The sequence below is a fragment of the Mercenaria mercenaria genome, chromosome 2, assembly GCF_021730395.1.
Source record: "Mercenaria mercenaria strain notata chromosome 2, MADL_Memer_1, whole genome shotgun sequence".
NCBI lineage: Eukaryota > Metazoa > Mollusca > Bivalvia > Venerida > Veneridae > Mercenaria > Mercenaria mercenaria.
Window position 1 is genome coordinate 63,002,003 of NC_069362.1, and position 26,974 is coordinate 63,028,976.

Sequence of the window (26,974 nt, forward strand, 5' to 3'; positions counted from 1 at the left end):
GGCTAGGATCAGAGATAGGTGGGGTAATAAATTAGTGTTTAATATCTGGGGAAAATAGAAATTCTTTCGATTTCATTGTAAAGGTTCTTGCAGCTGTATAGCCTTCTTACTGGTTTTGGGTTCATTGCATTCATTTACTGACATTTAGCCACATTTTGTGTGCAATTTCAGTGACCAGATGGATCCCTTCAACAGACAGCCACTTACATTAGACATGGTGGTACCAGTAGACGATTTAAGAGAGAGAATACATGCCTGGATAAAGGAACAGAAATCAGAAAGATCATCTTGATATTTACAGAATAGATTTATACACATTCTTACACAGAGTTTTATTTAAAAAAAAAGTGAATACCGATTTATAGAGTGAGGATAGGGCTATATAAGGATTTCACGGAATCAGAAGTGAATAACAATTCACATACACAGGATTGGGCTCAAAGGAACAAGCTGTGTTATTTGTATTCAGCATCTGCTAATTTTGTATTTTCAATCATGATATATATTTTACCATTATTAGCATGCATGAAATGCACAAGGGTAATAATGGGTCACTCTGTAGACACTGAATCATTCCATATTTGTGCCTCGCTATATATTTCTTTTTAAGCTTTTTTTGTTAAAAAGGGTGTTTCTTGTGGCATTGTTATACATTATTACTTCTTCTAGTTGGGGCTTCAGTAGCAGAGAAGATAAAGTCACTGACTTCAGGTCATTTGCTGCTCCCTGTTGTGGGTTTGAAACCTTGTATGGGTTGTAGAATCTTCATTTTGAGGAAGCCATACCGTTGGCTTACGGAACGTTGGAGGTTCTACCAAGATGCCAGCTTGTGCCTGGGGTCTATCTACACGGCTGGAAATTTGCTGTGTGACCTAAAGTTGTGTCCATTTGATGTTAAACCAAACAACAGAAAAAATACTTCTTCCAGTGGATAAATTTCAGATACATTTGCACAGTTTTCTTTTAGTTTGTCATTATTTCATCTATATTTGTATGAATATTTGCAAAACACTGCTAGTTCAAGTGACTCCCTGCTGTGTAAGAAACTGGAGCTATATATGTCCTGTGGCAAAATATGCTGTTATTTTCCTGTAGATTTACGTCACATTTTTGTGCCCCCCCGCTTGAGTGATGGGGGCATATAGATTTGGTCTTGTCCATGCATCCGTCCGAAGTTTGTGACACGCCTAGCTCGAAAAGTATTTAATATAAATTGATGAAACCTTGCATGAGTCTTTATCATGATATGAACTTGTGCACCTCCTATTTTTCGTCTGGCTCCGCCCCCTATTTTTAGAGTTATGGCCCCTGAAATAGTCAAAAATGCACATTTTTACCTTGTGACACGCTTAGCTCAAAAAGTATTTGATATAGATTCATGAAACCTTGCATGAGTCTTAATCATGATATGAACTTGCGCACCTCCTATTTTTCATCTGGCTCCGCCCCCTATTTTCAGAGTTATGGCCCCTGAAATAGTCAAAAATGCACATTTTCACCTTGTGACACGCCTAGCTCAAAAAGTATTTGATGTAGATTCATGAAACCTTGCATGAGTCTTATTCGTGATATGAACTTGCGCACATCCTATTTTTCCTTTGGGGCCGCCCCCTATTTTTAGCCCACCATCATCAGATGGTGGGCTATTCAAATCACTCTGCGTCTGTGGTCCATCCGTCCGTCCGTTAACAATTTCTCGTTATCGCATCTCCTCAGAAACTACTGGGGGGATTTTGACCAAACTTTGTCAAAATGATGTATTGGTACCCTAGTTATGTCCCTCTGAAAATCAGACTGGTTCAACAATTTAGTGAATTATGGCCCTTTGTTTATTTTTATAATTTACATAGATTTATCTAGGGAAAAACTTTGAAAATCTTCTTGTCCAAAACCACATGGCCTAGGGCTTTGATATTTGGTATGAAGCATCATCTAGCGGACCTCTACCAAGATAATTCAAATTATATCCCTGGAGTCAAATTTGGCCTCGCCCCGGGGTCACATGGTTTATATAGACTTATATAGGGAAAAACTTTGAAAAACCTCTTGTCCAAAACCACAGGGCCTAGGGCTTTGATATTTTGTATGTGACATCATCTGGTGGTCTTCTACTTAGATTGTTCAAATTATCCCCCTAGGGTCAAATTTAGCCCCGCCCCGGGGGTCACATGGTTTTCATAGACTTATATAGGGAAAAACTTTGAAAATCTTCTTGTCCAAACCACAAAGCCTAGGACTTTGGCATTTGTAATGTAGCATCATCTAGTGGTTCTCTACCAAGTTTGTTCAAATTATCCCCCTAGGGTCAAATATGGCCCCGGCCTGGGGGCACATGGTTCATAATTATAGACTTATATAGGGAAAAGCTTTTAAAATCTTCTTGTCAATAACCTACAACATTCAAATTTGGACCACATGTATGGTTTTGCATGGCAAGATGAACCTTGACATGAGTTGACCTTGATTTTGACTTAGTGAGGTACTTTCACATTTCTGTAGCTACAGCCTTCAAATTTGGACTACATGCATAGTTTTATGCACTGAAAAAACTCTGACCTTGACATTGACCTACATTTCTCAAGCTACAGCCTTCAAATTTGGACCACTTGCTTAGTTTTATGTACCAAAACATACTTTGACCTTTACATTGACCTAGTGACCTACTTTCACATTTTTGAAGGTACAGGCTTCAAATTTGGACCACATGCATAGTTCTGTTCCGAAATAAAATTTGACCTTGATTTTGACCTAGTGACCTACTTTCACATTTCTCGAGCTACAGCCTTCAAATTTGGACCACTTGCATAGTTTTGTGTACCGAAATGAACTTTGACCATAAGATTGACCTAGTGACCTACTTTCACATTTCTGTAGCTACAGGCTTCAAATTTAGACCACATGCATAGGATTGTGTACAGAAACAAACTTTGACCTTGACATTGACCTAGTGACCTACTTTCACATTTTTGAAGGTACAGGCTTTAAATTTGGACCATGTGCATAGATTTGTGTTCGAAAGTGTAATATGACCTTGATTTTGACCTAGTGACCTACTTTCACATTTCTCAAGCTACAGCCTTCAAATTTGGACCACTTGCAAGGTTTTGTGTACTGAAATAAAGTTTGACCTTAAGATTGACCTAGTGACCTACTTTCAGATTTCTCAAACTACAGCCTTCAAACTTGATGCACATGCAGTTTTGTGTACAAAGAACTTTGTCCTTGAAATTGATCTAGTGACCAACTTTCACATTTCTTAAGCTACAGCTTTCGAATTTGGACCACATGCACAGTGCTGTGTACGGATTTGAAATTTGACCTTGAGCTAGTCAATAAGTCTTGAAATTTGGAACACTCAAAAATGGCACATTGGTGGGCACCAAGATCACTCTGTGATCTCTTGTTAGAGTTATGGCCCCTGAAATAGTAAAAAAGTTCACATTTTCACCTTGTGACATGCCTAGCACAAAAGTGTTTGATATAGATTCACCAGGCTTAATCATGGTATGAACTTGCGCACCTCCTATTTTTCATTTGGGTCCGCCCCCTATTTTTAGAGTTATGGCCCCTGAAATAGTCAAAAATGTACATTTTCACCTTGTGATGCACCTAGCTCAAAAAGTATTTAATATGAATGGTTCAGAACTTGCATAAGTCTTTATCATGATATAAACTTGCACACCTCTAATTTTTTGGCTGGCTCCATCCCCTATTTTTAGCTCGACTATTCAGAATAGTAGAGCTATTGGATTCGCTCATGCATCGGCGTCTGCGTCCAGATTTGGTTAAGGTTTTGTATGTAAGCTGGTATCTAAGTAACCACTTGTAGGAATGGATTGAAACTTCACACACTTATTCACTGTGATAAACTGACTTACATTGCACAGGTTCCATAACTCTATTTTGCTTTTTTACAAAATTATGCCCCTTTTTTGACTTAGAAATTTTTGGTTAAGGTTTTGTTTGTAAGCTGGTATCTCAGTAACCACTTGTGGGAATGGATTGAAACTTCACACACTTATTCACTGTGATCAACTTACCTACATTGCACAGGTTCCATAACTCTATTTTGTTTTTTTACAAAATTATGCCCCTTTTTCTACTTAGAAGTTTTTGGTTAAGGTTTTGTATGTAAGCTGGTATCTCAGTACTTACTAATGGGAATGAATTGAAACTTCACATACTTGTTCACTGTCATGATCTGACATGCACTAAGCAAGTTCCATAACTCTAGTCTTTTTTCTTCTTCAAAATTATGCCCCTTTATTGACTTAGCAGGTTTTGGTTAAATTTTTGTATGTAATCTGATATCTCAGTATCCACTAATTGGAATGGATTGAAACTTCACACTCTTGTTCACTGTCATGATCTTACATGCACTGTGAAGGTCCTATAACTCTACTTTGCATTTTTACAAAATTATGCCCCTTTTTCGACTTAGCAGTTTTTGTATGTAAGCTGGTATCTCAGTATCCACAAATTGGAAAGGATTGAAACTTAACACACTTGTTCACTGTCATGATATGACATGCAGTACAGAGGTCCTCTACTTTGCATTTTACAAAATTATGCCCCTTTTTCAACTTTTGTATTCTTTCAGTTGACAAGGCTGTTGAATAGTCGAGCGTTGCTGTCCTCCGACAGCTCTTGTTAAAGTTATGGTCCCTGAAATAGTAAAAAAATGCACTATTTCACCTAATTATGTGCCTAGCTCAAAAAGTATTAGATGTAAATTCAGAAAATCTTGCTGGAGTCTTTATCGTGATGTCATCTTGCACACTTGGCATTCTTTATGAGAATCTTAGCTCTTATTACAGAGTTATGGCCCTTGAAATAGCCAAAATAGTGGATTTCTTGTTTGTGATGCTCATAGCTGAAAAAGTATAGGGCCTAGAATAATGAATCCTTTTCATAAAATGTTTTTTGAGGCTATACCCCATTAAGACTGCAAACATTTGAATTATTGGGCAAAATTTTCCAGTATTGTTGATACGATTTTTTTCTTCCATTACCTGTTAGAGATTATCTGCAGTCTGGAATTTGTCTTGGCTGTTCTTTATATGAAACTTTCACTGGCTGAAGGTGTGGATGGAAATATCTGACTCTAGGGTAACTGTAAAAGCAGCAATTTACCACAAAACATTTACTCAAGAGGGAGATATTTCCACCTGCACATTCAACTATAGATTCCTTTTCTTGCATACCATATTCTTTAATTAATGGAACAAATAAGAGTAGACAAAAGAGGCACTTTTTTTTTATAAAAGTAGCAAATGAATTACCACATTCATTCATAAAACTTGCAGCATTATTGTAATTGACACTATGCAGTCACTTCTGGTTAGTTAGATGTGCAGAACTGCCTTAAAACCTAACATGTCTTGGTGTTTGTACACACAAACATGTATACATAGGTACTACAAAGTAATTGTTTGTATTTTCAAATATAAATTTGTGTCTAATGTATGTTTTAGTCTTTCACTATCACAAAGCAGGAGGTTGTTAGTTTGAATGAAATGTTGAAACATATATTTTAAGATATTATTCAGATCCATATTGTACAATAAATGAGCCGCGCCATGAGAAAACCAACATAGTGGGTTTGCGACAAGCATCATTTGAGCCGTGCCATGGGAAAACCAACATAGTGTATTTGCGACCAGCAGTCTGGTCAGGATCCATGCTGTTTGCTTTCAAAGCCTATAGCAAACAGAGAAACTGTTAGTGGACAGCATGGATCCTGACCAGACTGCGCGGACGCACAGGCTGGTCTGGATCCATGCTGGTCGCAAATACACTATGTTGGTTTTCCCATGGCGTTGCTCAAATGATGCTGTATATAACGTTGAAGAGTGATTTATATATTTTAATGTTAGAACACTTGCTAATTCTGTACCTACTTCTACATAAATAACGTAGTACAATTGTATATACATAATGTCATTGAAATGTGCAAGCATTGTTTTTAATAGTTGTTTTTGTTTTTGAATTATATGACTGACCTACAAGTAAAGTTAGTGCTAACAAACTATTTTCTTTTTCTTTTTCTTTTACATCATATGTATCCTCTCAATGTACCCTTTGGAGGTCAGAGTTGGGCATTATCCGCTGTTTAGGTTATAAATGATTGAATTTGAAAGATAGAGCTAAACTTTTTTAAAGATTTTTTGTTCTAGTTTATATTTATTTTTATTAACTAGAGAAACTTACGTTCAAGGACTCCAAGTATATGTAGTCAAGTTTAAGGACCAGTCCAAAATATCCCATGGTACGAAGTTATAAAACTTCAGTTCGGTCTCTGAAGCCCAAATATCACTCTTTGGTTGAAATGTTTTCAGGATTATGAAAATACTAATACAATATTCAATATAAATTATATCAATTTTGATCTTTTACGTATACTTTTAAGAAATGTATATTTGAGCCGTGCCATGAGAAAACCAACATAGTGCGTTTGCGACCAGCATGGATCCAGACCAGCCTGCGCATCCGTGCTGTTCGCTTTCAAAGCCTATTGGAATTAGAGAAACTGTTAGTGAACAGCATGGATCCTGACCAGACTGAGCGGATGCGCAGGCTGGTCTGGATCCATGCTGGTCGCAAAGCCACTATGTTGGTTTTCTCATGGCGCGGCTCATTTAACCTTTAGCCTGCTGGTGGAAAGTGATTCTGCTTTGCGATCAGTGCAGAACAAGACCAGCCTGCACATCCGTGTGACTTTTGATCCATGTCTTATCACCAGTATTTAACCCTTGGTAAGAAAGGCCTTAACCTTGTTAAAATCCACCTCGTACAGGATTCAGCCTATCGGTCTTCTTTTTAGGAACCTGAAGCTCTTCCATCACTGCACCTTTCACTTTGCCTTTTTGCAGTTTGTAAATCACTTCCAAACTTCAAATAATACCAATAACAATGGCAGCTTTTCTGTTTCTATGGCAATGGAATAACTGATACACGTATGTTACTCTAGTTAACAGTGATCAAATCAGTTCAATTCTGTCAGTACAGATTAAATTGTTTTATTTATCCCATCTTTAAAATACTTTTCTTGGAGCCAGGCTCCAGTTATATGTAGAACTAATTTGAGTCCATGCACATTCAGGCAAGCGTACTTATGTAAAAATGGCCAAAAATGACTGACTTGCAAACTTAACTAAACTGAAACACAGTATATTACAAGAAATTTATTCTATAGAAAGCCATTTGGGTATACAAGTGTAATGAAATACTGTTTGGAAATAACAAAATCGTATAACAAATGCTTAAATAAATACGTTTATCATACATAATTTATCATGTAATATGATAACTGGTCAACAGTAATGTATCATAAAAAAGCACTGATTTTTTTTGGGACTGGCAATAATAAGTCACAGTCAAACCTGTTCTAACCTTTATCATGCTGGACACAATTGGTTCTGCCTTGTGACCAGTGTAGATCATGATCAGCCTGCACATCCATGCGTCTTCAAGATCTCCACTGTTCGCCATTCAGTCAGTATCTTTTTGGTAATCACCCCTTTTTACAGTTAATGGTTCTGTCCAAACTGAAAGATGGACAAGTTCATTATAAAAATTTTGCAGGGTAACAGTTAAAGGCTATCTCTGAACAGAGACCACCTTGCTCTAAAGAGGGCTGGTTTTGTTTCCTGTTTTAACATTGACAGTGTAATTTAACTGTGAGTCAAATCCACCCCTGAATGAAGACCACCTGTGAATAAAGACCACTTTTAGTCTCTCCCAAGGGTGGTCTTTAGACAGGTTTGACTGTATTTAGAACTGCCTATAATGCCTCATTATGGAAGAATAAACTAGGAAACCACTATACTTTACATAAACGGAAAAACTTTGGCACATGACACTGTTATGCTGAAATATTGCATCATTATATCAGGATGTACGTTTTTTTATTATGCAAAAATAAAGTCAATATTTGCACTATATTAACACATTTTGTGTGGATTTTTATCTGTTACTCAAATTTATAACATTTATGTATAAAATGTAAGTCGGGAAATTAAAAGCTTTATTTAAGCTACAGTGAAACACCACTCACTTGAGCATCGATAACGCAAGCCGCTAAGCTCACGGGTAATTCATTTGGTCCCCGCTGATTTCCTTATATTTTCTATATTTGGATTGCTGGGAACACCTTACAACTTTTGGCTGTAATAAATTAAAGAGCATCCCAACTGCCTGTGTGCTAATCCAATGCTCTTACCACTTAGCTAAAGAGTTTGATGCATTTGTCAGAGATTGGCTTGAAATGTACAGGCTATGTGTAAGCGACTGTAACACACTGGATAACTCAAGCAATTTAATAATCCCCTTTGAGTGTTGGTATTTTACCTTACTGCTGTCATACTAAAAATTTTCTTTGTAAAGAGGTTATTGCATAGATCACATAAAAAGCCGTGAATTTTGCATGTTTTTGGCAACAACAAAAAAACAACAAGAAATATGTATCATTTTAAGCTGGGACTTTCTAGTGGAAGTTTTGTTTCTTAACAAATATTTTACCCATTTTCAGTTAACCAGATAGCAGTTAAATGCTTTATGTACATAAAATATTTGGCAAGGGAGCTTATCGAAGCATACAGAAATCAATATGACATTAACTGCAAAAGACATTAATTGGCACATATCAAACAAAAAATGCAACAAGAACAAATGTTTAGTTTCCATAGTAACAATAACAAATGCAATACATTTTATTGTAAATTACACTGTTATAACGGGCTAAAAACATCATGTACATTATAAAATAATGTACATGTTTCAATTACTGGATATACATGTAATCAGGAAATTCTTTAACTCTGCAACTTAAAGCTTTGTTATTCTGTTGCTGTTTTTCTTAAATATTTTTTTTAATTGAATGAAAAATGTGGATAGGAACAGTTGTATTGAGAAAGTAATACTGAACATGAGGTTTTGATTAACCTAAAATTGACGTCTGTTTCCGTCGTAATGAATGTAGCAATTTATTGCCTGATATTCTTCGGTTATTTTCCTGCCATGCTGCACCTCCAGTTTCACCTAAAAATAAAATTTGAAAAAAAAAAAACATCAGGATTGTGGTTCAACATTAGTTTTGCAGAACTTTCTGCTAGTGGTCCTTATCGTCAAATGGGGGACTCTAAAATTGGAAACTTAAGGCAAAAAGGGCTACTTAAACAAGAGCTGTCTCCGTAGGATGACACATGCCCCCGATGGCACTTTGAATGAATAGTTATGGCCGATGTTAGAGTTTAGGACCTTTGACCTATTGAGCTGGGTCTTGCACGCAACACATCGTCTTACTGTGTCACACATTCATGCATAGTTATTTTAAAATCCATGCATGAATGACAAAGATATGGACTGGACATGCCCATCAATGCACTATCATGAAAAATGATCTTTAACGTCTAAGTGTGACCTTGACCTTTGAGCTACGGACCTGGGTCTTGCGCACTGCACGTCGTCTTACTGTGGTACACATTCATGCCAAGTTATTTGAAAATCCATCCATCGATGACAAAGATATGGACCGGACACCCCCATCAATGCACTATCCTTTAACGTCTATGTGTGACCTTGACCTTTGAGCTACAGACCTGGGTCTTGCACACTGCACGTCATCTTACTGTGGTACACATTCATGCCAAGTTATTTGAAAATCCATCCATCGATGACAAAGATATGGACCGGACACGCCCATCAATGCACTATCCTTTAACGTCTATGTGTGACCTTGACCTTTGAGCTACAGACCTGGGTCTTGCGCACTGCATGTCGTCTTACTGTGGTACACATTCATGCCAAGTTATTTGAAAATCCATCCATCGATGACAAAGATATGAACCGGACACGCCCATCAATGCACTATCCTTTAACGTCTAAGTGTGACCTTGACCTTTGAGCTACGGACCTGGGTCTTGCGCACTGCACGTCGTCTTACTGTGGTACACATTCATGCCAAGTTATTTGAAAATCCATCCATCGATGACAAAGATATGGACCGGACACGCCTATCAATGCACTATCCTTTAACGTCTAAGTGTGACCTTGACCTTTGAGCTACGGACCTGGGTCTTGCACACTGCACGTCGTCTTACTGTGGTTCACATTCATGCCAAGTTATTTGAAAATCCATCCATCGATGACAAAGATATGGACTTGACACAAAAATTGCGGACATACCGACAGACAGACAGACGGTTCAAAAACTATATGCCTCCCTTCAGGGGCATAAAAACTGACAAGGAATCACTTGGTATAATACAAATTTATATGAAATGCCTTTTCCTACAAAAAAGTAGCAGTTTTTATTACATATTCTCTTTTTTAATCATGTTCACAATTGATATGAACATTCAGTAAGAAAAATATAAGGTTATTTACCCATTATAACATTGTACTCCTGTCTAACAGTGTAATCTCAGGGTACACCAGTTCCTAGCACATTGCCAAGTTTAGGGTTTTCTAGTATATTGTGTGAAATAGTTTTGAGGTTCAGAATGCATTTTTATACTTTCTTTCATGTCAGTTCCTTCTGTTTGATCAATTCTGTTGACTAGTGAAGTTAAATGTAATCTGTTGGCCTGAAAATAATTGAAAAAAAAATCTTCGATATTTCTATTCCTGAAAGACTGGATGTTTCTGTATATTACAGTACTTCGATAGAATTCTGAATTTAAAAAAAGCAAAGTAAAAGTGTAGTGGTCTATCACCAATAACAATAATTACATGACTCATTATATAAATCTCCACTCCATAGTTTGTGCTATAGGACCGGTCTATAATTGACATGTTAACTGGGCTGTTAGATCAAAAATTTAAAAATGAAACTGAAAGTTCATTTCTGATGTTATGTATAAGGAATAAGGTCAGTAATTCGGTCGAAAATGTGCTTCCGTGGTGTAGTCGAAAGAAGTCCATAATAAATAGATCCTAATTTTCCCGTTTTTTGCGCAAATTCATGTAGAACGAGTGCTTTAATCATCGTTTTTCACTACTAGAATACATTCTGCATGAAATGAGATGGTTTTCATGTTCTGACACCCCACATGGCAAGTTTTGCAGATCGAAACCGGAAGTAGGTGTTTATTGCGCAGACGAGAGCAAATATGCGCCATTTTTAGGGTAGCAGACCACAACTGACTGGCATTTCACTAGGAACTACATAACCCCCTATTTTCTTTTCATTTTTTCATTAATTTGTGATAGAACTTTCATGAAAAATAGGTGTAGGAAAAAAAAAGTGATGTTCTCTAAAAATACGTAAAGATGACCTGAAGTTGTCGTTTTTTATATGAAACAAAGAAGGATTTGAATTACTGACCTTTAACCGATAAGAGCTGAAATAAGACTTTTCTTGAAACACATCGCAATTAGTCTTAATAGTCATAAATCGGTTGTATATGATATAAAAGGGTGTTTCCAATGCAAAATAATACTGAAATTTGAAAATTTTTGAATTTTGAGTAGATGCGCCTATTTCAGCAGCAAATTCCTGGGATTAAAAAGCCAATATTTTGTCTCCAGAATGTCAGAAAATGCACAAAATGCATCCTTCTTATTCATGACGGAATGAATGATATTTCAGAATCCCAGTGAAAAATAATGCAAACAAGTGACACTTTTACCAAAATATACAATAAAAGGACCATAGGGCCAAAATTTAGCCCAGTAAATGGGTAGGGGTGGCTTCTATTAAATGTCTATATTTCTCTAAAATCTCAAATTTTCACAATGAAACTTTGCAATATGTTTGGTATTACATCTTTCTTGAAAATAGAGATTAAAATGGTGTGAAATTTGATAAGAAACATTTCTTATAAACACTTAATGAATGGCGTTCCGGTCAGTAGTCAAAACTATTTGTTTTCGGACCTCAGGCAATAGTTTTCACTATTGACTGGCAAGCCATTCATTGACTGTATAGTATATACAGTTGAAACTCAATATCTCGAAATCACTTATCTAAAAAATTAGGTTTATCTTGTAGACAATTTTATGTCTCATCCTAAAAACATGTGCACAAAGTATTATTTTAAGTAAAATTTCGGGTACCTGATCCATTGGAATTCAAGATACCAAGTTTCAACTGTACTTCAGGAATTTCTGTTGCAATATAAATAGCATAAAAACAAGAGCTGTCCATAAGACAGTCAAGCTCGACTTTCGAAATATTGTCCCAGAAGCAGGAAAATATTACCCAAAAAGATTAAACATCAAAACAGTTTTAAGTTCAAAAGGGGACATAATTTGACCGAAATGCATATCAGAGTTATGGGACTTGCTGCTATCAACTAGTTTAATAACCCCGAAGGCACATGTGAAGTTCAATTCAATATCTGCATTAGTTTTGGAGATCCATCTTTCATGTAAAACTTTAACCAGCATTTTCTAAGTCCAAAAGGGGGCATAATTTGCCCAAAATACATGTCAGAGTTATGGGACTTGATCTAGTGAGGTTGGTAATTGATCTAGAAAAAGAAAAGATAAGTTTCAAATATATATGCCTTTTAGTAATAGCTGTATGTACTTGCATGCAAAACTTTAACCAGAATTTTCTAAGTCCAAAAGGGGGCATAATTTGCCCAAAATGCATGTCAGAGTTATGGGACTTGACCCAGTGTGGTTGGTAATTGATCTAGAAAAAGAAAAAATAAGTTTCAAATCTATATGCCTTTTAGTAATAGTTGTATGTACTTGCACGCAAAACTTTAACCAGGATTTTCTAAGTGCAAAAAGGGGAATAATTTGCTCAAATTACATGTCAGAGTTATGGGACTTGATCTAGTGAGGTTGGTAATTGATCTAGAAAAAGAAAAGATAAGTTTCAAGTATATATGCCTTTTAGTAATAGGTGTATGTACTTGCACGCAAACTTTAACCAGAATTTTCTAAGTCCAAAAGGGGGCATAATTTGGCCAAACTGAAGGTCAGAGTTATGGGACTTGGTGCTATCAACTGGTTTTATAACCCTGAAGACACATGTGAAGTTTCAATTCAAGATCTGCATTAGTTTTGGAGATAGTAACTTGCATGTAAACTTTAACCAGAATTTTCTAAGTCTGAAAGGGGGCATAATTTGCCCAAAATACATGTCAGAGTTATGGGACTTGACCCAGTGAGGTTGGTAATTGATCTAGAAAAAGAAAAAATAAGTTTCAAATATATATGCCTTTTAGAAACTGCTGTATGTACTTGCACGCAAAACTTTAACCAGAATTTTCTAAGTCCAAAAGGGGACATAATTTGGCCAAACTGAAGGTCAGAGTTATGGGACTTGGTGCTATCAACTGGTTTTATAACCCCGAAGACACATGTGAAGTTTCAATTCAATATCTGCATTAGTTTTGGAGATAGTAACTTGCATGTAAAACTTTAACCAGAATTTTCTAAGTCCAAAAGGGTGCATAATTTGCTCAAAATACATGTTGTCAGAGTTATGGGACTTGGTGCTATCAACTAGTTTTATAACCCCAAAGACACATATGAAGTTTCAATTCAATATCTGCATAGTTTTGGAGATAGTAACTTGCATGTAAAACTTTAACCAGAATTTTCTAAGTCCAAAAGGGGGCATAATTTGCTCAAAATACATGTCAGAGTTATGGGACTTGACCCAGTGAGGTTGGTAATTGACCTAGAAAAAGAACAAATAAGTTTCAAAGCTATATGCCTTTAATTGATGGCTGTATGTACTTGCATGCAAAAACTTAACCAAGGTGTGACACCGACGCCGAAGCCAGGGTGAGTAGAATAGCTAGACTATTCTTTGAATAGTCGAGCTAAAAAGAGCAGAGCAGATTTTTTTTTTGGTTGGATTTAACGTCGCACCGACACATGATAGGTCATATGGCGACTTTCCAGCTTTAATGGTGGAGGAAGACCCCAGGTGCCCCTCCGTGCATTATTTCATCACAAGCAGACACCTGGGTAGAACCACCGACCTTCCTTAAGCCAGCTGGATGGCTTCCTCACATGATGAATTCAACGCCCCGAGTGAGGCTCGCACCCACATCGATGAGGGTCAAGTGATTTGAAGTCAGCTACCTTAACCACTCGGCCACGGAGGCGCAGATTTCTTAAGGAAATGGAGTACTTACACAAACCAACTCACTTTATCAATACTTAATTCAGAGTTATATGAAAGTGTGGATTTGTTCTCTACCACTTAGACCGCAAGTAAACAACTTCTTCACAAAAGGCTGGAGAATACAATCAGATCACAAAGGCCGAGCCAGCATTTTCTTGAAAAGTTTTACTGATGTGAAAATTGCATTTCAATAAATAAGTTCTTTGAATTTAACTAGCTAAAAAGATGAATTGTACCAACACTCAGTAAAAATACCTTTTGAAGAGTGGTACTTACAGGTATAATTGGTTTCTCCATGAACGTATGGAGAGTATTCCGGGCTGATGACTCCTCCTCGGGATGAACAAGTTTGATCCGTGACTTGTGCATTGAGGGACACGGTGGGGGATGACGCACAGGATTTAAACTTTTACTACCTCCAAAATTCTGAAATATAAAGTGAATTAAACTAAACTGATAACCTACACAAACTGTTATAATGTAAAGAGAAACTGGAAGTAACCATTGAATATCCATTTACTGTATCATAGTCACAAAAGTGTTCTTTCTCCTTTATTTAATAGGAGTTATAACAGTTTTGGCGTCAACCCTTGATATATCTTAATGAAAGCCTTGAAAAAACATGATTGTTTGGTCATTTCATATCAACCCAGTGGCATTTTTGAAAAGAATTATAAACCTGTAACGGAAAGCACACGGGCAAAATTTGAAAAATCCTGATAGAGGACCATAAGATGATCTCACATGCCAAATATCAAGGGTCTATGTCTTGCAGTTTTGGTCAAGAAGATTTTTTAAGTTTTTACTTTCGGCTGCCACATGGCAACCAGACTTCTGCATGGAATTAAATTATTTGAACAAATTTGAAAGGGGACCACCCAAGGATCATTTGTGTGAAGTTTGGTGTAATTCTGCCCAGTGATTTTCAAGAAGATGTTTTAGAAAATGTTGACGGACAGACGATGAACGTCACACAACGGATGATGCAGGAAAGACAATGAGCGGTCACAAAAGCTCACCATGAGCCTTTGGTTCAGGTGAGCTAAAAATAAAAACCAACCTTGTTCAGTTCTGCCTTTGCTTTACTCATTTTTTTAACACCTGTACCAGTTTAATTGATGGCAGCTGACTATGGGCTTCATTGTCCAGTTTCTCATCTTCACACTCGCTTCTCTGAAAAAGCAAAATAAAAATTCAACTAGAAATTGCTTTTGTAAAAAAGCACATGTCTCCCCCAATGCAAAGTCCTATAGGCAAGAAGTCAATAGGGGTCAGGAGCGAAAGTCAAAGAGACACTGATGGTTGGCTGCAATAGGGATCATCTACTTGGCATGTCCAGTCATCCCGCTAAATTTCAACACTATTGGCCTAGTGGTTCTCAAGTCACTGTTCAGGCTCCTGTGACCTTGACCTTTGATCAAGTGACCTCAAAATAAAAAGGGGTCATCTACTCTGCATGTCCAATCATCCTATTAAGTTTCAACATTCTAGGTCAAGTGGTTCTCAAGTTATTCTCCAGAAATGATTTTACATTACCAGGCCCCTGTGACCTTGACCTTTAATAGACTGGCCCCAAAATCAATAGGGGTCATCTACTTTGCATGTACAATTATCCTATGAAGTTTCAACATTCTGGGTCAAGTGGTACTCAAGTTATTGATCGGAAATAAAACAATAGGGGTCATCTACTCTACATGATCAATCATCCTAAGAAGTTTCAACATTCTGGGTCATGTGGTTCTCTAGTTATTGATCGGAAATGGTTTTAAATGTTCAGGCCCCTGTGACCTTGACCTTTAACGGAGTGACTCCAAAATCAATAGGGGTCATCTACTTTGCATGTACAATCATCCTATGAAGTTTCAACATTCTGGGTCAAGTGGTACTCAAGTTATTGATCGGAAATGGTTTTCAATGTTCAGGCCCCTGTGACCTAGACCTTTGACGGAGTGACCCCAAAAACAATAGGGGTCATCTACACTGCATGACCAATCATCCTATGAAGTTTCAACATTCTGGGTCAAGTGGTTCTCTAGTTATTGATCGGAAATGGTTTTCAATGTTCAGGCCCCTGTGACCTTGACCTTTGATGGAGTGACCCCAAAAACAATAGGGGTCATCTATTCTTCATGACCAATCAGCCTATGAAGTTTCAACATTCTAGGTCAAGTGGTTCTCTAGTTATTGATCGGAAATGGTTTTCAATGTTCAGGCCCCTGTGACCTTGACCTTTGAGGGAGAGACCCCAAAAACAATAGGGGTCATCTACTCTTCATGACCAATCATCCTATGAAGTTTCAACATGGGTCAAGTGGTTCTCTAGTTATTGATCGGAAATGGTTTTCAATGTTCAGGCCCCTGTGACCTTGACCTTTGACGGAGTGACCCCAAAATCAATAGGGGTCATCTACTCTTCTTGACCAATTATCCTATTAAGTTTCAACATTCTGGGTCAAGTGGTTCTCTAGTTATTGATCAGAAATGGTTTTCAATGTTCAGGCCCCTGTGACCTTGACCTTTGACAGAGTGACCCCAAAAACAATAGGGGCCGTCTACTCCAGCAGCCCTACAACCCTATGAAGTTTGAAGGTTCTAGGTCAAATGGTTCTCCAGTTATTGCTCGGAAATGAAGTGTGACGTACTGACGGACAGACAGGGCAAAAACAATATGTCTCCCCCAGAGGGGGGTGAGACATAATTACTTTATACATCAGTCTGGGGTACTACTTCAACAAGTAACATTTTAGATTACAGTAATTTCCATTCTGAGGTACATCTGAATAATATAAACTGTATTAGTTTTTAATTTTGGTCAACCTGTTGTCAGTTCCAACCGCTTTTTTTTATTATTCTGATATTTCTTTAATTTTGTTTTATAAATGCTTTCTGAACCAGTAAAAAGACCAGTAAGTAATTTTAGTTAGTGTTGTTATATTGTCTGGTCCTTTGGCTCAAGTGGCAAATGACAGTATGGGTCCTGTAATAGAATTTTGCTAAAGTCAGTGCTGGGGGCCATGAGGATTGTTGCACATTTCATAACCTCATATGAACTCAGTCAAACCGAGTCTGCTATTATGCTGCTTCATTGTGTTCTTGCTTCCAAAGGATCTTTTCAGAGATTTAATTAAATATCACTACAGCAGTCTTAAGTTTAAGTGCCATGTGGTGGCTGTAAAAGGTCTCCCTGTACTTGGACTCAGTGTTGTATTTGTATATTGAAATTTTATAAGTTGGCGCTAAGACAGTTTAGCTGGGTGGTGCACCTGATTGGAAGAGCCTGATGATAGCCCTGTTAGTCCAACTGATTTGATGTAATCTTAGGAAATACTGAGATAAATTTTTCATCATATGGGCAATTCTCGATATCGACGTTATAGGATAAATCCTGTTTTCCGGTATTAACTACCAATAAATGCCCGTTCCCAGTTTAATGGTGATGGAGGGTATCGGCCCTTATGGCGGTAGTGTATAGATTATCCCTTTTTTTCAAGTTTTAAACAAAGAAAATGAATAAAAAAGTATTGCAGATTATCATTAAACATTGTTGTAATTAAGATGTAGTAAAAATATCCTCAAAGTTTACTTTATTTTTGAAATTTTATCTTTTATTCCACACTGCCACTTCCGTGGCTCGATACCGAAGGTGTGAAATTATTCGCATATTTCAAGGTAAACGGATTATTTTTGAAAAAAATGTTGCTGAGGTCGCAGAATAGTATTTCCATTGTGAGCATGGTGAGAGAGTAAGAACTTTCCAAATTCCTCATCGTCTGGCAAAAATAATCGCTAATATTGTACATGGTCTTTATATCGGTTAATCTCGCCAGCCCCCTTGACCCTATTCATGGAAATACCGGAAAACAGGATTTATCCTATAATGTTGATATATGGTCATTATCCCCACTTGCGCCAAACACTCGAAAGACCAAAATAATTGAAGCAATTTTCCAATTGTCACTGCTGCCGACGCTTTACATGCTATAGATTTAAATGCCGATTATTTCAAGAATTGGCCATAAATTCAAATAAAACTTACTTATGTAAAAATTATCAAATAATATCCAAAGTTACGAATTTTCTGGCGATTTAAACTTATGTATGTACAGTACATACCTTGTATACATGCAATAAAACCAATAACTTTACATGACTGTGTACTCGTGGGGTTAATGCAGAAAGGAGATAAGTGCCTTCTTTATTCTTATACAAATGTCTCCTTTCTGCATTAACCCCACATACTGTGATTCATCCTCCATTATTATGGTCCTTCAAAGTTTACACGTTTAGATTGCCAGTCACAAATATAAAACAATCTGAACGTCAAATTATTTTGAATAATAGCCCTGTTAACCATTAACTTAAATTTTGGTGAAGAAATTCCATACTCAGAGCAAACATTTACCTAGTGTAATTTTCAGCAGTGTCTCACTGCCTTCTTCAGCACTGACCGACCGGTTATGGTAGGTCACGTGACGTAGGAAGGTCACGTGTTCGCAGGAGAGGTCCGTAGATGGGGGGAAGCTCCAGGCCCTCGTCTCGATTGAGCGATGGTCTCCGCTGTTTTATTTCTATAGCCTCTTTGACTTTGCGTTTGATAAGTCCACTTTAATCGTTTGTCAGAATCTTAGTGTTTTCTGATTTGATGGTATGTCCGGTGTTTTGACAATGTTCATGTATGGCTGAATTTGTTCTGGTCACATGCTCTTCTCCTACGTCATGTGACCTACCATAACCGGTCAGTCAGTGCTGAAGAAGGCAGTAAGACAAAGCCGAAAATTACCCTAGGTAAATGTTTGCTCTGAGTATGGAATTTCTTCACCAAATGTTAAATCTAGAGCATGGGAACAACATCATCAGTTGTATTAACTTAAATGATCTTTTAAAATATAGAGGCCAACAAGTCGGTACTTGAATCAGAGTAAATCCCTTACGGAAATCTTATAGTTTGCCACCAACACTTGCTGCGATCATGCCGCGAATATCCGGCGAACATGCCGTGAACACTTTTGATACAATTGGTATAATTGTTCGCGGGATGTTTTTTTGGTGTTCACTTTTCACATGCAAATTAGTTTTGCCGCGAACAAGTTGCTGTGAACTTCCCGCGAACAAGTAGCTGTGAACTTCCCGCAAGCAAGTTGCTGTGAACATCCCGCGAACTAGTTGCAGCGAACATCCCGTGAACTAGTAGCTGTGAACACCCCGCGAACTAGCTGAAAACCATCTCTACAGAAATTGTGTAAAACAAGAGGACCATGATGGTCCTGAATCGCTCACCTCTTCCCACATGACCCAGTTTTGAGTATGACGTCGTTTTTTCTATTATTTGACATAGTGACCTAGTTTTGGAGCTCATGTGACCCAGTTTTGAACTTGACCTAGATATAATCAAGATAAAAATTCTGACCAATTTTCATGAACATCCATTGAAAAATATGGTCTCTAGAGAGGTCACAAGGATTTTCTATTATTTGACCTATTGACCTAGTTTTCGAAGGTACGTGACCCAGTTTTGAACTTTACATAGATATCATCAAGATAAAAATTCTGACCAATTTTCATGAAGATCTCATGAAAAATATGGCCTCTAGAGAGGTCACAAGGTTTTTCTATTTTTATACCTACTGGCCTAGTTTTTGATGGCACGTGGCCCAGTTTCGAAACTGACCTAGATATCATCAAGGTGAATATTCAGATCAATTTTCATGAAGATCCATTGAAAAATATGGCCTCTAGAGAGGTCAAAAGATTTTAATAATTTTAGACCTACTGACCTAGTTTTTGATAGCAGTTGACCCAGTTTCAAACTTGACCTAGATATCATCAAGATGAACATTCAGACCAACTTTCATACAGATCCCATGAAAAGTATGGTCTCTACAGAGGTCACAAGGTTTTTTTATTATTTGACCTACTGACCTAGTTTTTTACGGCACATGACCCAGTTTCAAACTTGACCTAGATATCATCAAGGTGAACATTCTGACCAATTTTTATGGAGATCCATTCACAAGTATGGCCTCTAGAGAGGTCACAAGGTTTTTCTATTTTTTGACCTACTGACCTAGTTTTTGATGGCACGTGACCCACTTTCGAACTTGACCTAGATATCATCAAGATGAACATTCTGACCAACTTTCATACAGATCCATGAAAATATGGCCTTTAGAGAGGTCACAAGGTCTTTCTATTATTTGACCCTACTGACCTATTTTTGATGGCAGTGACCCACTTTCGAACTTGACCTAGATATCATCAAGATGAATATTCTGACCAATTTTCATACAGATCCATGAAAATATGGCCTCTTAGAGAGGTCACAAGGTTTTTCTATTTTTAGCCTACTGACCTAGTTTTTGACACAGGTGACCCAGTTTCGAACTTGACCTAGATATCATCAAGATGAACATTCAGACCAACTTTCATACAGATCCCATGAAAATATGGCCTTTAGAGAGGTCACAAGGTTTTTTCTATTATTTGACCTACTGACCTAGTTTTTGAATGGCACGTGACCCAGTTTCGAACTTGAACTAGTATCATCAAGGTGAACATTCTGACCAATTTTCATGAAGATCTTGTGAAATATATGGCCTCTAGAGAGGTCACAAGGTTTTTCTATTTTTAGACCTACTGACCTAGTTTTTGATGGAACGTGACCCAGTTTCGAACTTGACCTAGCTATCATCAAGATGAACATTCTGACCAATTTTCATGAAGATCTTGTGAAAAATATGGCCTCTAGAGAGGTCACAAGGTTTTTCTATTATTTGACCTACTGACCTAGTTTTTGATGGCACGTGACCCACTTTCGATCTTGACCTAGATATCATCAAGATGAACATTCTGACCAATTTTCATGAAGATCTCATGAAATATATGGCCTCTAGTGAGGTCACAAGGTTTTTCTATTTTTAGCCCTACTGACCTAGTTTTTGACCGCAGGTGACCCAGTTTCGAACTTGACCTAGATATCATCAAGATGAACATTCAGACCAACTTTCATACAGATCCCATGAAAAATATGGCCTTTAGAGAGGTCACAAGGTTTTTCTATTATTTGACCTACTGACCTAGTTTTTGAAGGCACGTGACCCAGTTTCGAACTTGACATAGATATCATCAAGGTGAACATTCTGACCAATTTTCATGAAGATCTTGTGAAATATATGGCCTCTAGAGAGGTCACAAGGTTTTTCTATTTTTAGACCTACTGACCTAGTTTTTGATGGAACGTGACCCAGTTTCGAACTTGACCTAGATATCATCAAGGTGAACATTCTGACCAATTTTCATGAAGATCTTGGAAATATATGGACTCTAGAGAGGTCACAAGGTTTTTCTATTTTTAGACCTACTGACCTAGTTTTTGATGGCACGTGACCCAGTTTCGAACTTGACCTTGATATCATCAAGATGAACATTCTGACCAACTTTCATAAAGATCCCATGAAAAATGTGACCTCTAGAGTGGTCACAAGCAAAAGTTTACAGACGGACGGACGGACGACGGACACCGCACGCTCACAAAAGCTCACCTTGTCACTTTGTGACAGGTGAGCTAAAAAAAAAAGCATGTACAGAAAAAGTGCCAAAACAAATAAATTAGTAGGAATCAGGGATATAAATTTATTGAATAAACTTGAACACTAAGGTTATATAACAAATCAGATCGTCAATGTCTGAACTTTTTCATATCATATTTGGAGCATTTTAAACAAAATTTTAATGATAATTAAAATATGTTTGAATTTTAACTGTTACTTTCATTTCAATAACAGTGTCTGAGTGCGTATTCATTTCATCCCAATGTTTTCCTTCACACTGCTTATAAGTTATATGTATCACTACAAATCTGTCATAGATTTACATGTTTTATCAGACTTATGAAGCTTAGAAATTGTCAAAATAAACTAGGTTTATATTTCTTTTTAGATAATCTGACACAGCTTTGCAAAAGGTTAAGCATATCTATTTCATTTTCAAAATTCCTTATGTTTACTGAGATATGTGAGTATTGATATTAAACTTAAATTTTCTGACTTACCACAAAAAAGTATATATTTCCTATCAGCCTCTAAACATCACTTATGAAAACTGTCTGTAATGCACACAGATTTCCTTCTAAACATGTCCAGAATATCTGGTTGTAATTAACTTATCAGACTCATACTGTGACCTTACAGATAATGTTACAAATTAATTGATCTACAATTACCTGCTCTTATAAACTCTCTTCAGTAACAGTTTACCAAAAGATTATAATATTCTAAGTTCTTCTCGCGAACATGCCGCGATCATTGGTCTTCCTGCGATTATCCCGCGAACTAGTATCAAACCAATCGCGGCATGATCGCGGTAGCAGTGAATGTCCCGCGAATACTTCCTGCGAATAGGTATGTTCGCGGCATGTTCGCAGCATGTTCGCGGCATGTTTGCAGCTTTTTGACAATACCTTAAGGGTTAATTCATCAAAAATTAATGCCTGTAGGATGATTCTGGGCTCTGGTGGAAGGGTTTAAAACCCTTTTTAAGCCCCTCTTCTTATGGAATTGCTGCTGTACAGCAGCTGCTCAATTTGTTGCTTCACAGTTTGTTCATTAAAATGGTGACAGATCTAATTATATTGTCATTATCGCTGTAAAATCAATTTACAGCCCAGTGTTTTAGTGTCTTAATTTGTATGGAGTTTCTCCCTGCCAGTGCTTATCTAATCTTATTTTGAAGTCAATTACACTTTTAGCATCTACAACATACTGTGGTAATTCATTCCATGGTTTGATAACACGATGAGAAAACTGGTTCAGGCAAAACGTTGTTCTAGAACATGACATTTCAAGTTTTAGGTTATGTCCTCTTGTTAAAGAAGAGTACTTGAAAAATCTCTCAAAAGGACAGTCATCAATTCCTGTAACGATTTTAAAAACTTGTATCAAGTCACCTCTTAATCTGCGATGGTGAAGACTGGGTAATTTTAATTTTTTCAACCGTTCTGTAAATGTAAAGTCTTTTAAAGATTTGTTGCTCTCTTTTGAAGTCTTTCTAGACTGTCTATATCCTTAAGTAAATATGGGTGCCAGACATCATTTGCAAATTTAATATGAGAGCGAATCAATGCAGTGTACAGCTTCATGAAAGTGTATTCATCGATAAATTCAAAACTCTTGCTGATAATTAAGGGCCAATACCGTATGCTGTTTGCTTTGTTGATTTTTGTCGAAATATGCTTACTGAACTTCATGTCTCTTTCAAACATAACACCAAGATCACATTCTTCCTGTGCCACTTTAAGACTGTTGTTACTCATTTTATACCCGTTTTGAGGATTTGCATGCCCATAATGGATAACTTTACACTTATCAACATTAAATTTCGATTCCCATGTTTCAGCCCATTTCATGACAGAATTAAGGTCATCTTGGAGTATATCAGAATCACTTGCTGGTGCATCAATCTTAGTGTCATCAGCAAAAATTTTAATGCTGGATTTTAAATTCTCTGTGACGTCATTCACGTATATAACAAGAGGACCATGATCGTCCTGAATCGCTCACCTGTTCCCACATGACCCAGTTTTGAGTATGACGTCGTTTTTTCTATTATCTGACATACTGTCCTAGTTTTTGAGCTCATGTGACCCAGTTTTGAACTTGACCTAGATATCATCAATATAAAAATTCTGACCAATTTTCATGAAGATCCATTGAAAAATATGACCTCTAGAGAGGTCACAAGGTTTTTCTATTATTTGACCTATTGACCTAGTTTTCGAAGATACGTGACCCTGTTTTGAACCTGACCTTGATATCATCAAGGTGAACATTCTCACTAATTTTCATAAAGATCTCATGAAAAATATGGCCTCTAGAGAGGTCACAAGGTTTTTCTGTTTTTATTCCTATTGGCCTAGTTTTTGACCGCACGTGATCCAGTTTCGAAACTGACCTAGATATCACCAAGGTGAACATTCAGACCAATTTTCATGAAGATCCATTGAAAAATATGGCCTCTAGAGAGGTCAAAAGATTTTTCTAATTTTAGACCTACTGATCTAGCTTTTGACCGCAGTTGACCCAGTTTCAAACCTGACCTAGAAATCATCAAGATGAACATTCAGGCAAACTTCCATACAGATCCCATGAAAAGTATGGCCTCTAGAGAGGTCTCAAGGTTTTTTTATTATTTGACCTACTGACCTAGTTTAAGATGGCACGTGACCCATTTTCAAAATTTAACTAGATATCATCAAGGTGAACATTCTGACCAATTTTCATGAAGATCCATTCACGGGTATGGCCTCTAGAGAGGTCACAAGGTTTTTCTATTTTAAGACCTACTGACCTAGTTTTTGATCGCAGTTGACCCAGTTTCAAACTTGACCTATATATCATCAAGATAAACATTCAGACCAACTTTCATACAGATCCCATGAAAAATATGGCCTCTAGAGAGGTCACAAGGTTTTTTCATTATTTGACCTACTGACCTACTTTAAGATGGCACGTGACCCAGTTTCGAACTTGATCTAGATATCATTTAGATGAACATTCTGACCAACTTTTATGAAGATCATTCATAAGTATGGCCCCTAGAGAGGTCACAAGGTTTTTCTATTTTTAGAACTACTGACCTAGTTTTTGATCGCACGTGACCCAGTTTCGAACTTGACAAAGATATCATCAAGATGAACATTCAGATCAACTTTCATACAGATCCCATGAAAAATATGGCTTTTAGAGAGGTCACAAGGTTTTTCTATTATTTTACCTACTGACCTAGTTTTTGAAAGCATGTGACCCAGTTTCGAACTTGGCCTTGATATCATCAAGGTGAACATTCTGACCAATTTTCATGAAGATCCCATGAAAAATGTTTTCTGACCAATTTTCATGAAGATCTTGTGAAATATATGGCCTCTAGAGAGGTCACAAGGTTTTTCTATTTTAAGACCTACTGACCTAGTTTTTGACCGCATGTGACCCAGTTTCGAACTTGACCTAGATATCATCAAGGGGAACATTCTGACCAATTTTCATATAGATCCCATGAAAAATGTGACCTTTAGAGTGGTCACAAGCAAAAGTTTACGGACGAACTGACGGACGGACGACAGACGCTGCGCGATCACAAAAGCTCACCTTGTCACTTTGTGACAGGTGAGCTAATAAAAAGCACTGGTCCTAGCACAATGCCCTGGGCCACCCCACTACAAACTTTTTTCCAGGTTGATATACTCCCTTTAACTGATACACATTGTCTTCTATAGCATAACAAGAGCTGTCTCCATAGGATGACACATGCCCCCGATGGCACTTTAAATGAATAGTTATGGCCGATGTTCGAGTTTAGGATTTTTGACCTACGGAGCTGGGTCTTGCGCGCGACACGTCGTCTTACTGTGTCACACATTTATGCGTAGTTATTTTAAAATCCATGCATGAATGACAAAGATATGGACCGGACACGCCCATCAATGCACTATCATGAAAAAAGACCTTTAACATCTAAGTGTGACCTTGACCTTTGAGCTACGGACCTGGGTCTTGCGCATGACACATCGTCTTAATGTGGTACACATTCATGCCAAGTTATTTGAAAATCCATCCATCGATGACAAAGATATGGACCGGACACGCCCATCAATGCACTATCCCTTAATGTCTAAGTGTGACCTTGACCTTTGAGATATGGACCTGGGTCTTGCACGTGACACGTCGTCTTACTGTGGTACACATTCATGCCAAGTTATTTGAAAATCCATCCATCGATGACAAAGATATGGACCGGACACGCCCATCAATGCACTATCCCTTAATGTCTAAGTGTGACCTTGACCTTTGAGGTATGGACCTGGGTCTTGCGCGCGACACGTCGTCTTACTGTGGTACACATTCATGCCAAGTTATTTGAAAATCCATCCATCGATGACAAAGATATGGACCGGACACGCCCATCAATGCAATAACCTTTAATGTCTAAGTGTGACCTTGACCTTTGAGCTACGGACCTGGGTCTTGCGCACGACACGTCGTCTTACTGTGGTACACATTCATGCCAAGTTATTTGAAAATCCATCCATCGATGACAAAGATATGGACCGGACACGAAAAATGCGGACAGACCGACAGACCAACAGACTGACAGACCGACAGACAGACGGTTCAAAAACTATATGCCTCCCTTCAGGGGCATAAAAAGTCTTGAATCCATTTAAGAACATTCCCCTTAATCCCAAAAGATGAGATCTTATTTGCTAACCTTACATGTGGGACCTTATCAAAAGCTTTTGCTAAGTCAAGATACACTGAGTCCCAGCTTTGGTGATTTTCAATATAGTCAGTCCATACTTCCATCACATTGAGAAGCTGCAAAGCACATGATCTGTTAGTTCGAAACCCGTATTGATAATAAAATAATATAATATGTTTGCGAATAATTTTTTCCAAAGTTTTACACACAATAAGTTGTTTCTCTGTGGAGTACATTGGGATTTTCAGCACACTCTTCTAGATATGACTCAAGTCTCTGCACATGTGTGTATAGTTCAAGATAGGAAGCCTTGCCCGAAGTGACAAGCCACCAATACGGACCTGTGACTTTGACATACACTGTTGTAAGGGCCCTTAACATTGTGTTTACAGTCTCAGATTGTAGATCAGCTTCTACAGATTGTATTTTCTGATTTGGAGTTTGGACAGTTTTCATTACAGCAAGGAAATCATCTTGGTGCAAGAACACTTCTGCTGAAGTTTGAAACAAAGAACTGAATCGATTGTCTCGGTAATTTCCAATAATTGACTTGATACCGTTACTTGCACAATAAGCCTCCCATCTGTCCCGTAAACCAAGATGGTCACCAGCGGGCCCAAAGATATCTGATGC

The 26,974-nt window shown here is 37.5% G+C and overlaps 1 protein-coding gene and 1 pseudogene across 5 annotated transcripts in view; one reads left to right on the forward strand and one right to left on the reverse strand.

Annotated features, from left to right (window-relative positions):
* LOC123564123 (ubiquitin conjugation factor E4 A-like) overlaps window positions 1-6,031 on the forward strand; it is a 121,214-nt gene extending 115,183 nt beyond the window's left edge. For all 5 annotated transcript variants that reach the window (XM_053536730.1, XM_053536728.1, XM_053536731.1 and 2 more), the window contains exon 19: window positions 172-6,031. In XM_053536730.1, the coding sequence (XP_053392705.1) occupies window positions 172-292 (121 nt within the window). In that variant the 3' untranslated portion in view covers window positions 293-6,031. The remainder of the gene's footprint in view (window positions 1-171) is intronic.
* A 1,091-nt stretch (window positions 6,032-7,122) lies between these two features.
* LOC123562238 (uncharacterized) lies at window positions 7,123-26,490 on the reverse strand (annotated as a pseudogene).
* Between the last annotated feature and the right edge of the window lie 484 nt (window positions 26,491-26,974).